The sequence below is a fragment of the Danio aesculapii genome, chromosome 2 (genome assembly GCF_903798145.1).
Source record: "Danio aesculapii chromosome 2, fDanAes4.1, whole genome shotgun sequence".
In the NCBI taxonomy this organism is placed as follows: Eukaryota; Metazoa; Chordata; class Actinopteri; order Cypriniformes; family Danionidae; genus Danio; species Danio aesculapii.
This window is the reverse complement of record NC_079436.1, coordinates 2,033,238-2,048,534: the sequence shown is the minus strand read 5'-3', so window position 1 is coordinate 2,048,534 and position 15,297 is coordinate 2,033,238. Positions and strand designations below refer to the sequence as shown.

The 15,297-nt window shown below is 38.1% G+C and overlaps 2 protein-coding genes across 2 annotated transcripts; both read right to left on the bottom strand.

The window, feature by feature from the left end:
• Positions 1–2,624: 2,624 nt before the first annotated feature.
• bcl10 (BCL10 immune signaling adaptor) lies at positions 2,625–6,846 on the bottom strand. The gene is made up of 3 exons (XM_056465573.1): positions 6,527–6,846; positions 4,619–4,907; positions 2,625–3,165 (listed from the first exon to the last, which is right to left on the bottom strand). The coding sequence occupies exons 1-3, from the start codon at positions 6,575–6,577 to the stop codon at positions 2,771–2,773; spliced, it is 735 nt and encodes a 244-aa protein (XP_056321548.1). The 5' UTR covers positions 6,578–6,846; the 3' UTR covers positions 2,625–2,770.
• Positions 6,847–8,232: 1,386 nt separating this feature from the next.
• Positions 8,233–14,011, bottom strand: exosc4 (exosome component 4). Its single transcript, XM_056465562.1, has 3 exons — positions 13,763–14,011; positions 11,406–11,612; positions 8,233–9,273 (listed from the first exon to the last, which is right to left on the bottom strand). The coding sequence occupies exons 1-3, from the start codon at positions 13,931–13,933 to the stop codon at positions 8,914–8,916; spliced, it is 738 nt and encodes a 245-aa protein (XP_056321537.1). The 5' UTR covers positions 13,934–14,011; the 3' UTR covers positions 8,233–8,913.
• Between the last annotated feature and the right edge of the window lie 1,286 nt (positions 14,012–15,297).

Genomic DNA, 15,297 nt, shown 5'->3' with positions numbered 1-15,297 from the left:
AATTCATCAGATGAAGTGTGCACTAGATAGATAACACCTTTCAGAGCAGGTTGTGCCGCATTCACTAAACTCAAAAAATGACTTGATCAAGCCACTTGAAACAACACAATTCTTTTGTTTTGTAAGAACGTTGTAAGAAGTGAACTTAATTAATTTGTGTTGGGACAATATGAAGGAATTGTGTGGAACGCAGCATTATTTACAGTGCGTACACTATAAAAAGGCAAAGTTCCACATAATTGCCTTTCATGAGCCACTTCTGATGCCAAATGATCAACTAGAAGTCAAGTTAGTATCCGTAGTTCCTAAAACTTGGACAGGCGACAAGACTTTTGTCAGATAGTGTACGTATTGACTAACATGTTGTAGCAAGAATTAACTTATTTGTTGTTTTACTAGTCGCTAGTAAGAATTAGCATATTTAGGCTGTTTAGCACTTGACTGCTAACATGAATTAGCAAGTGCTAGCATGTTTTACAATTAATTTTAGTCTTACCAAGTTTTCACATTTAACATGCCAACTTCAATTAAAACATTGCTAGCATACCCCTGACAACAATTACTCGTAGTTTTAACACCACCATTTTACTACAAATGGTGATTACTACAGTGGTGTAGTCCTAAAAAAATAGGTGGTGTACTATTATCAACCCAATCCCAATTTTAAAAGTAGGCAAAGAAACGACGAAAGTCAATGTATATATACACACCCTACTGAAAAAAAACACTTTAAACCAGCCTAGGCTGGTTGGCTGGTTTTTGCTGGTTGACCAGCCTGGTTTTAGAGGGGTTTTGGCCATTTCCAGGCTGGTCTTAGCTGGTCAGGCTGGGAGATGACCAGCTAAAACAAGCTGGTTTTATCTGGATTTAGCTGGTCATTTTCCAGCCTGACCAGCTAAGACCAGCCTGGAAATGGCCAAAACCCCTCTAAAACCAGGCTGGTCAACCAGCTAAAACCAGCCAACCAGCCTAGGCTGGTTTAAGCTGGATTTTTCAGCAGGGTATGGTTTCACAAAATCATTAATTTGTGGTTACCATAGTCTTGGGTTAGCATTTAGTTAGTGCTAAATGCTAATCCGAGACTATGGTAACCACAAATTTAGCACTAATTGACTAACATGCTTTGAGCATGTAGTAGCAAGAATTAAAGCATTTGTTGGTTATTGTTGCTAGTAAGAATTAGCATAGTTAGGCTGTTTGGCTCTTAATTGCTAACATAAATTAGCATGCTGCTAGCATGTTTTAGAATTATTTTGACCATGTTGTTCACAAGTTTTCAAACACGTTTAACATGTCAACTTGAATTACGATATTGTTAGCATACCTCTTATAAAAGGCACAGTTTAACTACAAACACCATCATTAAACTGGATGGTTTCACAACATTGTTAGTTATTAGTTTATGATTTATTACTCAACTAACATGATTCTAGTAAGAATTAGCATAATTAGGCTGTTTAGCAGGATTGCTAACATGAATTAGCATGCTGATAGCATGTTTTAGACATATTTTTACCTTGTTTTCACATTTAACATGTCAACATCAAGTAAAATATTGCTAGCATACCCCTTACAAAAATCACCCATAGTTTTACTATAGTAAATATTTTGGCACAGTTTTATAGTTACACTATGGGTAGTTTCATAAAGTTTACCATTTACTAATTGGCTAACATGTTTTAGCATGTTGTATCAAGAATTAACATATTTGTTGCTTTATGTGTTGCTAGTAAGAATTAGCATATTTCTAGCCTGTTTAGCACTTGAATAGCTATCACACTGCTAACGTAAATTAGCATTTGCATATTTAACATTATAGCATATGGCTTGATAGACACAGCTTTAAAGCTCTAATATAATGTATGCTAATTATTCAAAAACTGTGAGTAATTCATTTTCTTTTCAGCTTAGTCCCTTTATTAATCAGAGGTCACCACAGCGGAATGAACCACCAACTTATCCAGCATATGTTTCACGCAGCGGAAGCCCTTCCACCCGCAACCCATCCCTGGGAAACACCCATACACTCTTGCATTCACACTCATACACTACAGCCAATTTAGCTTATTCAATTCTTCTATAGCGCATGTGTTTGGACTGTGGAGGAAACCGGAGCACCTGGAGGAAACCCACGCCAACACGAGGAGAACATGCAAACTCCACACAGAGATGCCAACTGACCCAGCCGGGACTCAAACCATCAACCTTCTTGCTGTGAGGCGATCATGCTACCCACTGAGCCACCGTGACGCCCAAAACTGTGAGTAATATGAACTGTTATTGTTATCCTGATTGTTGTCGAACACTTAAAACAGCTTCAGCAGCTAGCATGGAAACCTTCGCAATAAACACATCAGAATTACTCATCCCTGCACTGATTTTACATCGGCTATAACTCAGTGAATGCAGCATTGTGTGCTATAAACTAAAACTGATTTATCCTCCCACAACTCAACCACGACTCAGTGTAACCACGAAAGCTTCAGCGTCACAGAAACTCACTCAAATGTCAAACTAAACGATTTCAAACACTAACAAAGCTTTCCGTTTACTACAAAACACAATAAAATTAAAACTTAATTCCCATATTAACACAAGACAAATGACTTGACGAAAGAAGGAACTGTTGTGTTATTTATAATGATTTATTTAAGCACATTTAACCCTCATAAAGCATGTTTTAAACTCTTAAGAGCTTCAAAATCCAGTCTTTTTTCTTTTTATCGTCCCATGTCTACTGACACCCTGATAGAAACTGATGGCGTTTTCTCTATGAGGTTTGCGGAGACAACGAACGCGATCGTAGCGGTTGAAAGTTAGCATCTCCGCTACTTCCAGCACTTTTACATACGCCGCCGTCGATGTCTTGCTCGTCGTTCTCCATCTCCTCGGGCAGGGCTGGAGCTCCGGGGTCTCCTGGTTTAGGAAGGATCGATGATGTGCTGGAGACGTTAATGGTACCTGAACCTCCGCACACCGACAGAGCCTCGTTCCCCCGAGTGGAGCCAAAGCGCAGGTTAAAGGATCCCGTCGCCACAGAGGAAGAGGAACTGGCTTCGCCTTCAGGATGTAAACACATGGTAGAGTACTTATCATAGTCCGAGTCCATTTTGGAGAAGTCATTGGTTGCTCCCTTTGTGGTCGAGTAAGCCGAGTTGGACACCGCTGTAATATGTAAAAATATAAATACGTAAATAAACAAAACATTCACTGAATGGAAACTTGGGCTGGGTGATATGACAAAAAAAATCTGAAATCATGATACAAGTCATCTCATATCATGTTAACGATATTTATTAGAGGGCTGTCTGGAATACTCGATTCTGATTGGTCAGTTGTGATATACCAAGGCATGTTACATATCACAATTGCCGCTAAATTAGGCAGGCTCATCCAGGAACTAACAATGTATCTGTTTTTCCATTACGCAACAGTTCTTGACTGTTTGGCATCATCTTGTGAATAAATAATATGTAGGTTAGTGTATGCTCCATTCAGTCGGTTTTGTTTCTCTTGTCTTTGAGTTTTTGACTGTTTGGCGCCATCTTGTGTCAGAATAATGTGCAGGTTAGTGTATACTCCATCAGAGGTTTTAATTTCTGTCAACTTTGCATTTAATTAAAGAATTTATAAACTATTATGGCTCAGAACAATATTTGTGTCTATTTTGTATATTTTGGGGCTAGTAGCCATGTAATAAACAAGATAAAGTAAATCCAGGATGGTTGTTTTCGCAGAATAAACCCTTCTGTGTTATACAACAGTGCTCTGCTTCACGTTGGGCTGCCGATAAGCCTGTTGGGCTTTATTCTGCAATAACAATCTCCTAGATGTACTTTATCCCTAACATATCACCCAATATGCGTTTATTGGGAATATGTGGCCAGGGCTACATTTTGGGAAACCAATAAAAAACGTGCCTCTGCATGCATTTGCCACCATTTTCTGGGTAAAACGAACACTACATGTTGGTGTGATGCTGCCGACTTTTGTTCCTTTTTACACTACAGTATAAAGATTTACAGGGACACGATATCGACAGATAAAGGATTGCTTTTGCATGGTTGTTAATGGATAAATGCCAGAAAAACAACTTAAACAACATGTGATGCGTAATTGAATGCGTTCGCCTTGTCCGCTCATCTCCATATGGATGGCTTTTCTGGAGCGGTCAGTTTGCTCGGTAGCTCACCTTGTACGGTGTCGTACTTGGGACGTGGAGCAGAACGTGTCCAAGTCTGGCAAAGAATGTTTTCAGAAACCAGACAAAAACAAAAAGCAATGTAAAATCATGGTAAATGAATGTTCCAGCAATGCTATTGTCTCCACTCGTTTGCATTTGAAAACACTATCACTGAGTGTAGGAGAGGAGGTGTATGGGTCAGTAGATGACGAGGTCATATATTATGCCCAACAAGCCTGCCGACTTCTCGGATAAATGACATGTATGACAAAACTTAGCTCAGTCACATGTTTGAGATTTTCAAAAATGTAGACAGCGCCCTCTAGTGGATTTGTCACCACAAGTTGCAAGCAGGTGTCACCAGAACAAGATATTGTGTGGTTCACAAAAACAAAAACAAAAAACTTAACCCTGTAATGTGTTCTCTCTTTTTACCTTTTAAAGCCTCCAGGCGCTCGTTTTTGACCCGCTGCACCTCATCTGTGATCCTTGCGATGATGAAGTTGAGCGTTCGGCCCCATTTGATGGACTCGATGAGCATGTCCAGACCACGAGGGTTTTCTGCCAGAATGTCCAGCAGTTTGCTGGTGCGTTTTCCTCTGGTGGTCCTGCAGCTGATCTCCTCGGTGTCTTCCCTGGTCAGGATCTTTTTCGAGCGCAGATAATCAAAGTGACGGTCAGCGATGATCTTATCCACCAGGTACGGTCGCAACCTTTCTATGGCCTACCATGACAGACAAGAACCAATGATTACACGATGACAATACTGTGCATAAGTCTTAGGTCACTAGTATCTTCACCAAAAAAAAAGGTTTAAAGTCAGTTATTTCTACATTGTTCTGTAGCATGTCCGGTTGAAATATCAATTTACATTTACAAACATTATTTTTGTCACTAATTTTAATTCAACAGTGAGATTATTTGTCAGAGATCTGATCTGATCATCATCCAGTCTGTCTGGAATGATATGAACAAACTGAGATAAACTCAATCCAGAAGATGCTTCAAAAAACCTACCTGCAATGATGTTCAAAGTTTAAGTACTTGTGTAAAAATGAACTTGTATTAACTAAATCAAATAAACATTTGATATGACCACACTTTGCATTTAAAACACTTGACCATAGTTTTTCCAGGTAGCTTTGCAGGGAGGTTATTATATGTAATACAGTATTTTTGAAGCAGAGACCATTTCCAAGATTAATTGGCTAAAATTATTGGGCATGTGTCAGAGATTTGATCAGACATCAGCGTGATTTCTCTTATTAAAAAAATAAATAAATAAATAAATAAATAAAAATTTGACTTGTAGGCTAGTGACTTACCATACCATTTATATACCGCTACTCTCTGTTGATTTGAAGTGTTTATTAAAAGCGTCTGCTTACTGCATAAATATCTGCTAAATTAATAAATGAGAATTATTTAGAAAGTTGTTTTGGAAAGCCGGTTTTCTGAGTTTAATATGAATACATTATTCATATTTTATCATTGTACCTATAACAAATCTAATATATCTACCCTCTCTATGTATATATATAATTATATATATATATATTCCCAATACTGGGTTGCAGCTGAAAGGGCATCTGCTGCGTAAAACATATGTTGGAATAGTTGGTGGTTCATTCCGCTGTGCTGACCTCTGAAATAGAGACTAAGCCGGAGGAAAATGAATGAATGAATGAAATATATATAAATAAATATACATAGTAAATAGTGTTTATAAAACATACTATAGTTAGTGTATTATACGTTATAGTAAACTCTTTGAATGCTACTTATCAGAAGTCATAAGCTGTAATAAATACTGAAGTACGTTAGCAGTGTATTACTAGTATGATAATAGTATTGTAAGCTACTATTATTAGTGTAAACTGTATAATAGTTGTAGAAAATGTATTACAATATTGTGTAATACACGTTTATAATATTGTATTACCATAACACTACATAATAACCACAACAGATTAATTCAAGTAACGTTAGCCTACTTTAGCATTGTTCATAAACACTACGTTTCTATTTACTCGAATTAGCCAACTATATGTTTTCATTTGGATTTATCTCATCTCGTAGGTCACATGAGTAACATTAAGTACTTCATAAAGCAGTAAATTAGGCACTCTAAATAGGAAAATCAGTGTATAAAAACTTATCGAACTGCTCTCAGGGAAATCATTTGCTTATTTACATCAGTTTTTACACGATATAAGTTTGGTTTCATCGATCGGGTTAGTGGTCAGTGCCTCTCTCAGCGCTTTCACTTCTACATTTAATGAAGGCTTTATCTGATTATTAGATTCTCGATTTCTTTAACGCGTTTTGTTTTGTTTTACTCACTTCCTTCTTTATATCGGCCATTTCGTCCTCCGTCAGGTGAGTAACATCCATCCTCCCTTATTGTTTTGTTTTTCACTACTGTTCAGTTTTTAACTCTTTCCGGTAAGAAAACTGTTCAAATTCCACATCGACGACCAGAAACAGTCAAGATGTCCAGACACGAACTTGTTAGGACACGTTAGATCCACTCGTAGTTCTCATATAGTGAAGGGGAACTACCGGCGCTTTAACTTCCTTATTGATAGCCTACATACTTTTTGTGAATGACGTCATAATCTAGTATCACATCATCATTTTACAGGGGAGAACTTAAATCTGAAATTTGTAAATTATGTAATATTTTCCTTTAATTTGTGCTGATGCATATACCACTTTTTATATGTTTTTCTTTCATTTGCTTCTTTATAATGTGTTGTGATTGTATATTTTTTAATCTCTTTAGGAATGTTTTGAAGCATTAAGAGTTTTGAGCGTATTATTTTCTAACGGAGGGACAGAAATTAAACATTTGATCAAATCTGATGAATCTGGAATGACATGAGGGTGAGAAAATGATGACTTAAGAGTGTTAACATTTGTAATAAATAAATAAATACTGTATTTATCTTAAATGTCCATTTATAGTAAATTAGCTTTATAGCTAACTCTGGCACAACATGTTATGTTGTACATTGTCCCTGTATAAATAAATAAATAAATAAATAAATAAATAAAATTCAGCTGCTGAAACTTAGAGACCGTTTTGAAGTAGAACTTTGTGATGACTTTTTCTTGCTCAGTAACGTTTGTTTTTTCCTGGATATTTACAGCAACTAAATGTACATTGAGACTGGCAATTGGCCTTTTTCAGTTAAAGGGATAGTAAAAATTTTTAATTTGTCATCCTTTAATCACCCTTTGTGTCAAAACTTAACGAGTTTCCTTCTTCTGTTGAACACCATACCTGCCAACACTCCCGTTTTCCCTGGGAGTCTCCTGTATTTCAGACCCATCAACCATTTTATTCTGTCTCCCGGAAAACTCCCGGAATGTAACTCCACACAGAAATGCCAACTGACCCAGCTGAGGCTCGAACCAGCGACCTTCTTGCTGTGAGGCAACAGCGCTACCTACTGCACCACCGCGTCGTCCTGTACAGTCCAATAGCATATTATTATTATTATTAGTTGTAGTAGTAGTATTAATAATAATATCATTAATCTTACTATTATTTTATTATGAGTACTAGTTCTGATTAAATCATGGTTGATTTGTTAAAACACAAAAGTATTCATTTGTTAAAAACATACCATTGTTTTATTACAACTTTCTCATAACAGGATCATTATCATTACACAATGCATACAGTGTCTGTTTTGGAGGCATTTCTTCCAGATAAACTGATATATAAACATTTTTTTTACTGTCTCAATCAAATCTGTATTTATGTCAGTCCAAACGCATGCTTCAGAGACTAAATGAATAATAAATGAAGAGAGCATTTCCTATGGAGCCAGATTAGTCTCAAACATATTGCATTTACTAAATAGAATTCATACATGCACACAGGGCCGGAGCAAGCTGAACTGCCGCTCTAGGCAAAGGACTATCACACCGCCCTCAACCCGAAAGTGAAAACGAAAGTGACCAGTTCATGAAGTGAAGACAGGGATGGGGGGGATGTTTCAGGGTAACGGATAAAGTGGGGAGAGGAGTGAGGGGGGGGGGGGGGGGGGGGGGGGGGATTGTGTCACGGATGAAAGTTGGGACAGGATGTTGTGATGTCACGGATGAGAGAGAGGACGGGTGGGTGGGGTGGTGGATTGTCGCGCATTTGCCACCCTAGGTCGCCTCTATGGACACGCTGGCCCTGCATGCACAACACAATTCACCTCCGTCAGGTGAGTAGCATCCATCCTCCCTTTTCATTTTGTTTTTTTTCCACTACTGTTCAGTTAACTAGTTCCGGTGAAAAAAACTGTGCTTTAAATTCCACATTGGCGACCAGGAAACAATCAAATGTCCAAACATGAACTTGTTAAGACACGTTAGATCCAGTCATAGTTCTCATATAGTAAAGGGGAACTACCAGCGCTTTAACTTCCTTAGATAGCCTACATACTTTTTGTAAATGACGTCAGAATCTAGCATCACATCATCATTTTACAGGGGAGAACTTATATCTGAAATATGTTAATTACGTACAAAATCCAATTTGTAAATTCAAAACAATTCATTAATACAACACACAATTCGTGAACTCAAAAGTAAAAATCGTAAATATTTTCACCAAATGAATTGGATTTGTGTATTTTCGAAACACGTTTTCAATTTAATTGGATTGTGTAAACGTATTAATTTTGAGACTGATCTGACTCCATACATTTCCATCTAATCTGCTCTCCATCTCAGTCTCTGGTCAGATCTGAAACCTCCTCTAGATGCTGCCGCACAACACTGTCCAGAACTTTACTGAACTCTTTGCACGCCGTCATGGCCGCCTCCATCAGTGTGTCCAGGTGGTCCTGATGGAGCCGGGCGTCCATTTGCAGCAGGGCAATATTTCCACTACGAGGCAGCAAAGCCAGAGCTAGCGCCGTTCCTCCACCGCTCTCCTCTGCGTGACACAGATCTGCCAGCGGTGTGTCCTCCACAAACCCAGCGCTGCACGCACACACATAATCACGCATGGGGATCCCAGCGTCCACTAGAGCCAATGTAGCTGCATTGACACACGCGCTGTAGTTTCCACCGTCCGCCTGCAGGATCTACAAGACAAAACAAAAGACATTGTGCTGTTTTAGTCAGTTATATGCAATGTGAACTACTGTTGGGTGGGTGCATGGATGGACGGATAGTTGGGTGGATGCATGGATGGAGTTGGGTGGGTGGATAGATTGATGGACTGTTGAGTGGGTCGATGAATGGATGGACTGTTGGGTGGGTCAATGCATGGAAGGATGGATAATTGGGTGGATGAATGGTTGGATGGATAGTTGAGTGGATAGACGGATGGATAGTTGGGTGGGTGCATAAAGGGATAGTTGGGTGGATGCATTGATGGACTGTTGGATTGGTTGATAAATGGTTGGATCGATAGTTGGATGGATGGATAGATGTTTGGGTGAATGGGTGGATAAATTGATTGATAGTGGGGCGGATGCATGGATGGATGGTTGGGTGGGTGCTTTCATGGATGAATGGACTGTTGGGTGAGACGATGCAAGGATGGATGGATAATTGTGTGGATGCATGGATAATTACGTGGATAAGTGTTTGGATCGATAGTTTGGTGAATGGATGGATGGTTGGGTGGGTGGATGGATTGATAGTTGTATGGATGCATGGATGGATGGACTGTTGGATGGGTTGATGCATGCATGGATGGATAATTAGGTGGATGAATGGTTGGATCGCTAGTTGAGTGGATAGATGGATGTATAGTTGGGTGGGTGCATAAAGGGATAGTTGGGTGGATGCATGGATGGACAGTTGGGTGGGTGGATGAATGGTTGGATCGATAGTTGGGTGGATGGATAGATGCTTGGGTGAGTGGATGAATTGACTGATAGTGGGGTGGATGCATGGTTGGGTGGTTGGGTGCATTCATGGATGAATGGACTGTTGGGTAAGACAATGCAAGGATGAATGGATAATTGTGTGGATGCATGGATAGTTACGTGGATGAATGGTTAGATCGATAGTTGGGTGGATGGATGCATGCATGATGATTGGGTGGATGCATGAATGGATTGTTGGGTGGGTGGGTGGGTGGGTGGGTGGATGGATGCTGGTTGAGTAGATAAATGGTTGGTTCAATAGTTTGGTGGATGGGTAGATGGATGGTTGGGTGGGTGGATGCACTGATAGTTGGATGGATGCATGGATGGATGGACTGTCGAAAGGGTTGATGCATGAATGGACGGGTAATTGGGTGGATGAATGGTTGGATCGATAGTTGAGTGGACGGATGGATGGATAGTTGGGTGGGTGCATAAAGGAATAGTTGGGTGGATGCATGGATGGACTGTTGGGTGGGTGGATGAATGGTTGGATCAATAATTGGGTGGATGGATGGATGGTTTGGTGGATGCATGGATACATGGTTGGGTGCATTCATCGATAAATAGACTGTTGGGTGAGACGATGCAAGGATGGATGGATAATTGTGTGGATGCATAGATAGTTACGTGGATGAATGATTAGATCGATAGTTGGGTGGATGGATGCATGCATGAATGATGGTTGGGTGGATGCATGAATGGATTGTTGGGTGGGGGGATGGACTGCTGGGTGAGAATATAAACGGTTGGTTTGATAGTTTGGTGGATGGATGGATGGTTGGGTGGGTGGGCGGATGGATTGATAGTTAGAAGGATACATGGATGGATGGACTGTTGGATGAGTTGATGCATGGATGAATAGATGGATAATTGGGTGGGTGCATGGATTGATGGTTGGGTGGATGCATGGATTGATGGTTGGGTGGGTGGGTGGGTATATGGATGAATTTGCAGATAGAATACAGGGAAGATGGATGGTTGCACAGATACCCAATTGAGCAGATGAGTAGATGAACAGATGAAGGCTTAGATGGATGTGTTTGAATGATGATGGATGGATGGATGGATGGATTGATTCATGCATGGATCACTGGATGCACAGATGTGTACAAATATGCGCATGCATGCATGGATGGATGCGCAGTTCACTCAGTCTCGATATCTTGTCTACCAATATTTAAAACTTCAGATTTAATACAACATGATTTATGGTGATGGATGGATGAAAGCACTGATGCATGAGAAGAATGAAAGAATGGATCAATGGAAAGATTGATGGAGGCATTGGCAGATGCAAAGATGGGCAGGTGAATGGATGGATGACAAAAGGATAATACCTTGACGTAGATGTCGATTTGTGAGCGTGGGTAGAGCTCAGTGAGCACTGCAGCCTCAAAGGTCTGCTTGAGGTGGAGGCTCATCTCGCTGGACTTCCGGTCCCCGTGTGGACGTCTCTTCCTCTCAGCGGTGCTGAACGTGGCCATGCTGTACTGACAGTTGATGATGGCGCGATCATGCAAGGATTTACTGCGAGAGCCTCGAATCTACAGGGACAAAGAAAAACTCTAATGTGTTATACAGATTAATGACTATAAGAAAAATGGATATTATGCATAACTGGATAAAGTTACAGCAGAGAGTTTGGCTTCAGTGTTTGATAATAGTCTATATTTCACAGCATAATTTCACTCAATTATATTAGGTCACTTTAACTTGTTAAGAATTATATTATTATATTGAATACACAGCTACTAAAAACATACAAAAATGTATGGTATTCATTTAATTAGAAGATAATAACAAATGAGATACCACTGACACTTTCCATAACATATCTGGTTATTAGTTAAAATCGTCCTAATACATTCTGATGAATGGTTTTTCAGTAGAACTGTTTAATTATGAAGTATTATGAAGTGATGCAAACTATTCAGGTAAACTTCTGTTGCATAAATGGTCAGTGGATCTTTTGGTCATTGGATTTTCATATTAGAAGCAGATATTGAAAAACCAGTTGTTTTTTGTTGATTTTCGTTTTTAAAATTAAATTAAAAAACCAAAATTGAATTTCAATGCATTTTTTTAATTTTGATTTTAGAATTTTAAAACGAAAAATGGCGGCTTGTTTTTCTTTTTCATGGTCAAAAACAGAAAAAAAATAAATAAAATAAATAAACAAAAATCACCAGAAAACAAAAACGAATAAAGACTTGTTTTTTTATATTCCGAAACCAGATAGGCCGACTAATTTACGGTGACGCATTGCTGACCTGCTAGCCTACTATAGGCTATTAAGTTTTCCACTTAATAATGTTATAAAAGGTATTTTCTTGTTATAACTGGACTTTGTTAAGACATATTTTCCTCATTAAGACAACATATTTCTCATATAAGGACCGGTTATAGACTACATATTTATTGTTAGCATGTTTCAAATGAAACAACCTGTATTTTGACATTACATGCAAGCATTAGGTTGCTTTACTAAACATTCTTCTGAATAGAAAGTTTTAATATTGTTAAACCCATAACACTTCCACTTCCTGAAGTTTTACTACGAATCATTTCAAGCGAGGGAGGCATTAATACAGTTGTTCGTTACGCACATTTCAATAAGTCATAGCATTTTAAAATAAAAATAAACAATTAATTTTATCTGAAAGGAAGCATTCACAGAAACCCTAATAACCATCCCATGTCTTTTAAAAACAGATTATCACTAAGCTTGCAGACGGGTTGTGTGTGGGACTATCCGTAATGTCATATAGCCATGTGCAAATATAGCAGCAGATTTTTAATACATAAATTCAAATTACTGCTATTTTATATATATTTTATATATATTTTATATCTGTCCCCCTCACTTTTAGAGACAGACCATTTAGAAACAGGTGATTAATAATTATATGAATGTATGATCTCATACAGCCGTCCCTCCCACTTTTAAAATGTCCGCTACGCCCCTGATATATATATATATATATATATATATATATATATATATATATATATATATATATATATATATATATATATATATATATATATATATATGTCAAATGTTACTGTCACTCCTGAAATGGAAGTGATTTTAACAATAAATTTTATTTTCAGAAAACTGTTCAGCAATGCAAATAATACATTTATCGTCAATTGTTGTTCCATACAACCGGCTTCAACGAGGAAAATATGTATTACAAAATCCACAAGAAAATACCTTTTACAACATTATTAGGTGGAAAAAAAATTAAATAAAACGACTCGTTTTTTAATATCTGCTTCTAAAATGAAAATCCAATGACCAAAAGATACACTGACCATAAATAAACTGTTAAACAGCTCCTTGTTTCAGGAGTTCATGTCAGTAAATACTCGAGCGAAACAATTAAACAATATGATCCTCCATCGCTGTATCATGAAGATATTCAATGACTTTAATATTCATAAATCTCTCTCACACACACACACACACAGGTGTGTTTTTGTTAATTGTGGGGACATTACATAGTTTTCCATTGTTTTGTATGCTTTACAAACTGCCTCACAGGAAACTTTAGTTTTACTACATGAAAAAAAAAAACATCCATATGATAAAAATATGCCTGATTTATCAGCAATGTCCTTATATTTCTCCATCTCATTGTAATACCTATGACATTATACACATTTGTGTCCTGATATGTCTCACACACACCTCATGTGGTCCATACACCACGGCGAGAGCTTTAGTGTTGCCCTGCTCCAGATAGGCGGACCCGTCGGCTTGCGCGAACACACTCATGCGGGCCTGCACCTTCCGCAGCTCGGCCGCTTTCCGTCCATCGAGTCGGTAACCCTGATCCGACAGCAGCTCCAGACCCGCCATATCTCTCCACTTATTTACTGAAAGCACGCGTGAGTATGATAGACTTCTTCTTCTGCACAAATCTCCTTCTGCTGTGGAGTTTGGTTTCCTTGTGTATCTTTTACCACCACCTGCTGGACCAATGTGAGTATTCACTAACATGAGTAACACCCAAACTGAATATATTTTAGATGTCCTCCAGATGGCAGAATCAGCTCACTTATTTTAAACCCAATCTTAATGCTGTTTTGGAGCACTTTAGATTACAATAAGACTAACTTATTTATACTAACACCTAAACAAACTTTAATAGCGTATATGAAGAAGCACTTTTAATTTTCAGTAACCCAATTCAAGCGCCTCCAATGAACTGCTGTTACAAAATCGCAGCGTTTAACATCTGTTTTCTTTTAAAAATCAATGATAATGACTGATATACGATATAAAGTGGGTCTCGAAATGTACAAGTACTACATTAAATTCAATTGTCCCGAGCCATGTCTTTAAAATATGAACATGTACAGTATTTTATTTTAGTGTTTTCAATGGAGTTACTGATGCTAGTACTGACGGCGCTTGCTTTGGCGGCTTTTCATCTCATTTTAGGCTGCAACAATTAAATGAATGCTTAAGTCTGTTTAATTGATTATATTTTAATTAAATTACAACATCAATGCTGTAAAAGGAATCGTATGAAATTGAAAATAGTCACATTAATCTTTTACCAGAAGTCTTTTCGGTAGGAGAAAAAACACTGTGCATAGCCCATTTTGATATCACATGGACTTTAATATAGTATGTTCCCTTATAGAATCATCGTCCTCCAGTCGTTGTCAGCACTGTGATATGAATTAATGAGCAGAGCTTTCAATAAATTGGGAAAATGTTGATTTTTCTTGTACAGGACAAATCAAATGCATCCAGAATATGGTACGGTTGGCAACTCTAGAGCCAGTGTGAGCCATCATTTCTTCTAAGAGGTGTAAAACCAGACACTGGTCAATAAAAGGCTGCATTGACAGTGATATGGATGATAAGTTTCACAGGGAAAGTTCCCAACTAACCTGTTTTCAAAAACACTACGCAGTAACTATGAGAAACGTGTGCATGAAATAAATATCCAACATAGGCTCATTCTGAAAACGTAGCCCCATATACATTTCTGGAGATCACGAATTATGTAGCCAGAGGAATAAATTTCGTCCTTTAAATGAATGCTACACTGAAAAAAAGATGTCTGCAAACTTGTTGCAAACAATTTATATGTGTTGAATTTAAACAAACAAATTTAATTGAGTAATGTTCAACTTAATTTGTTTGTTTGTTTAAATTCAACCCAAATAAATTGTTTACAACTACTTTAAAAAATGTAGTAAATCCAAAGA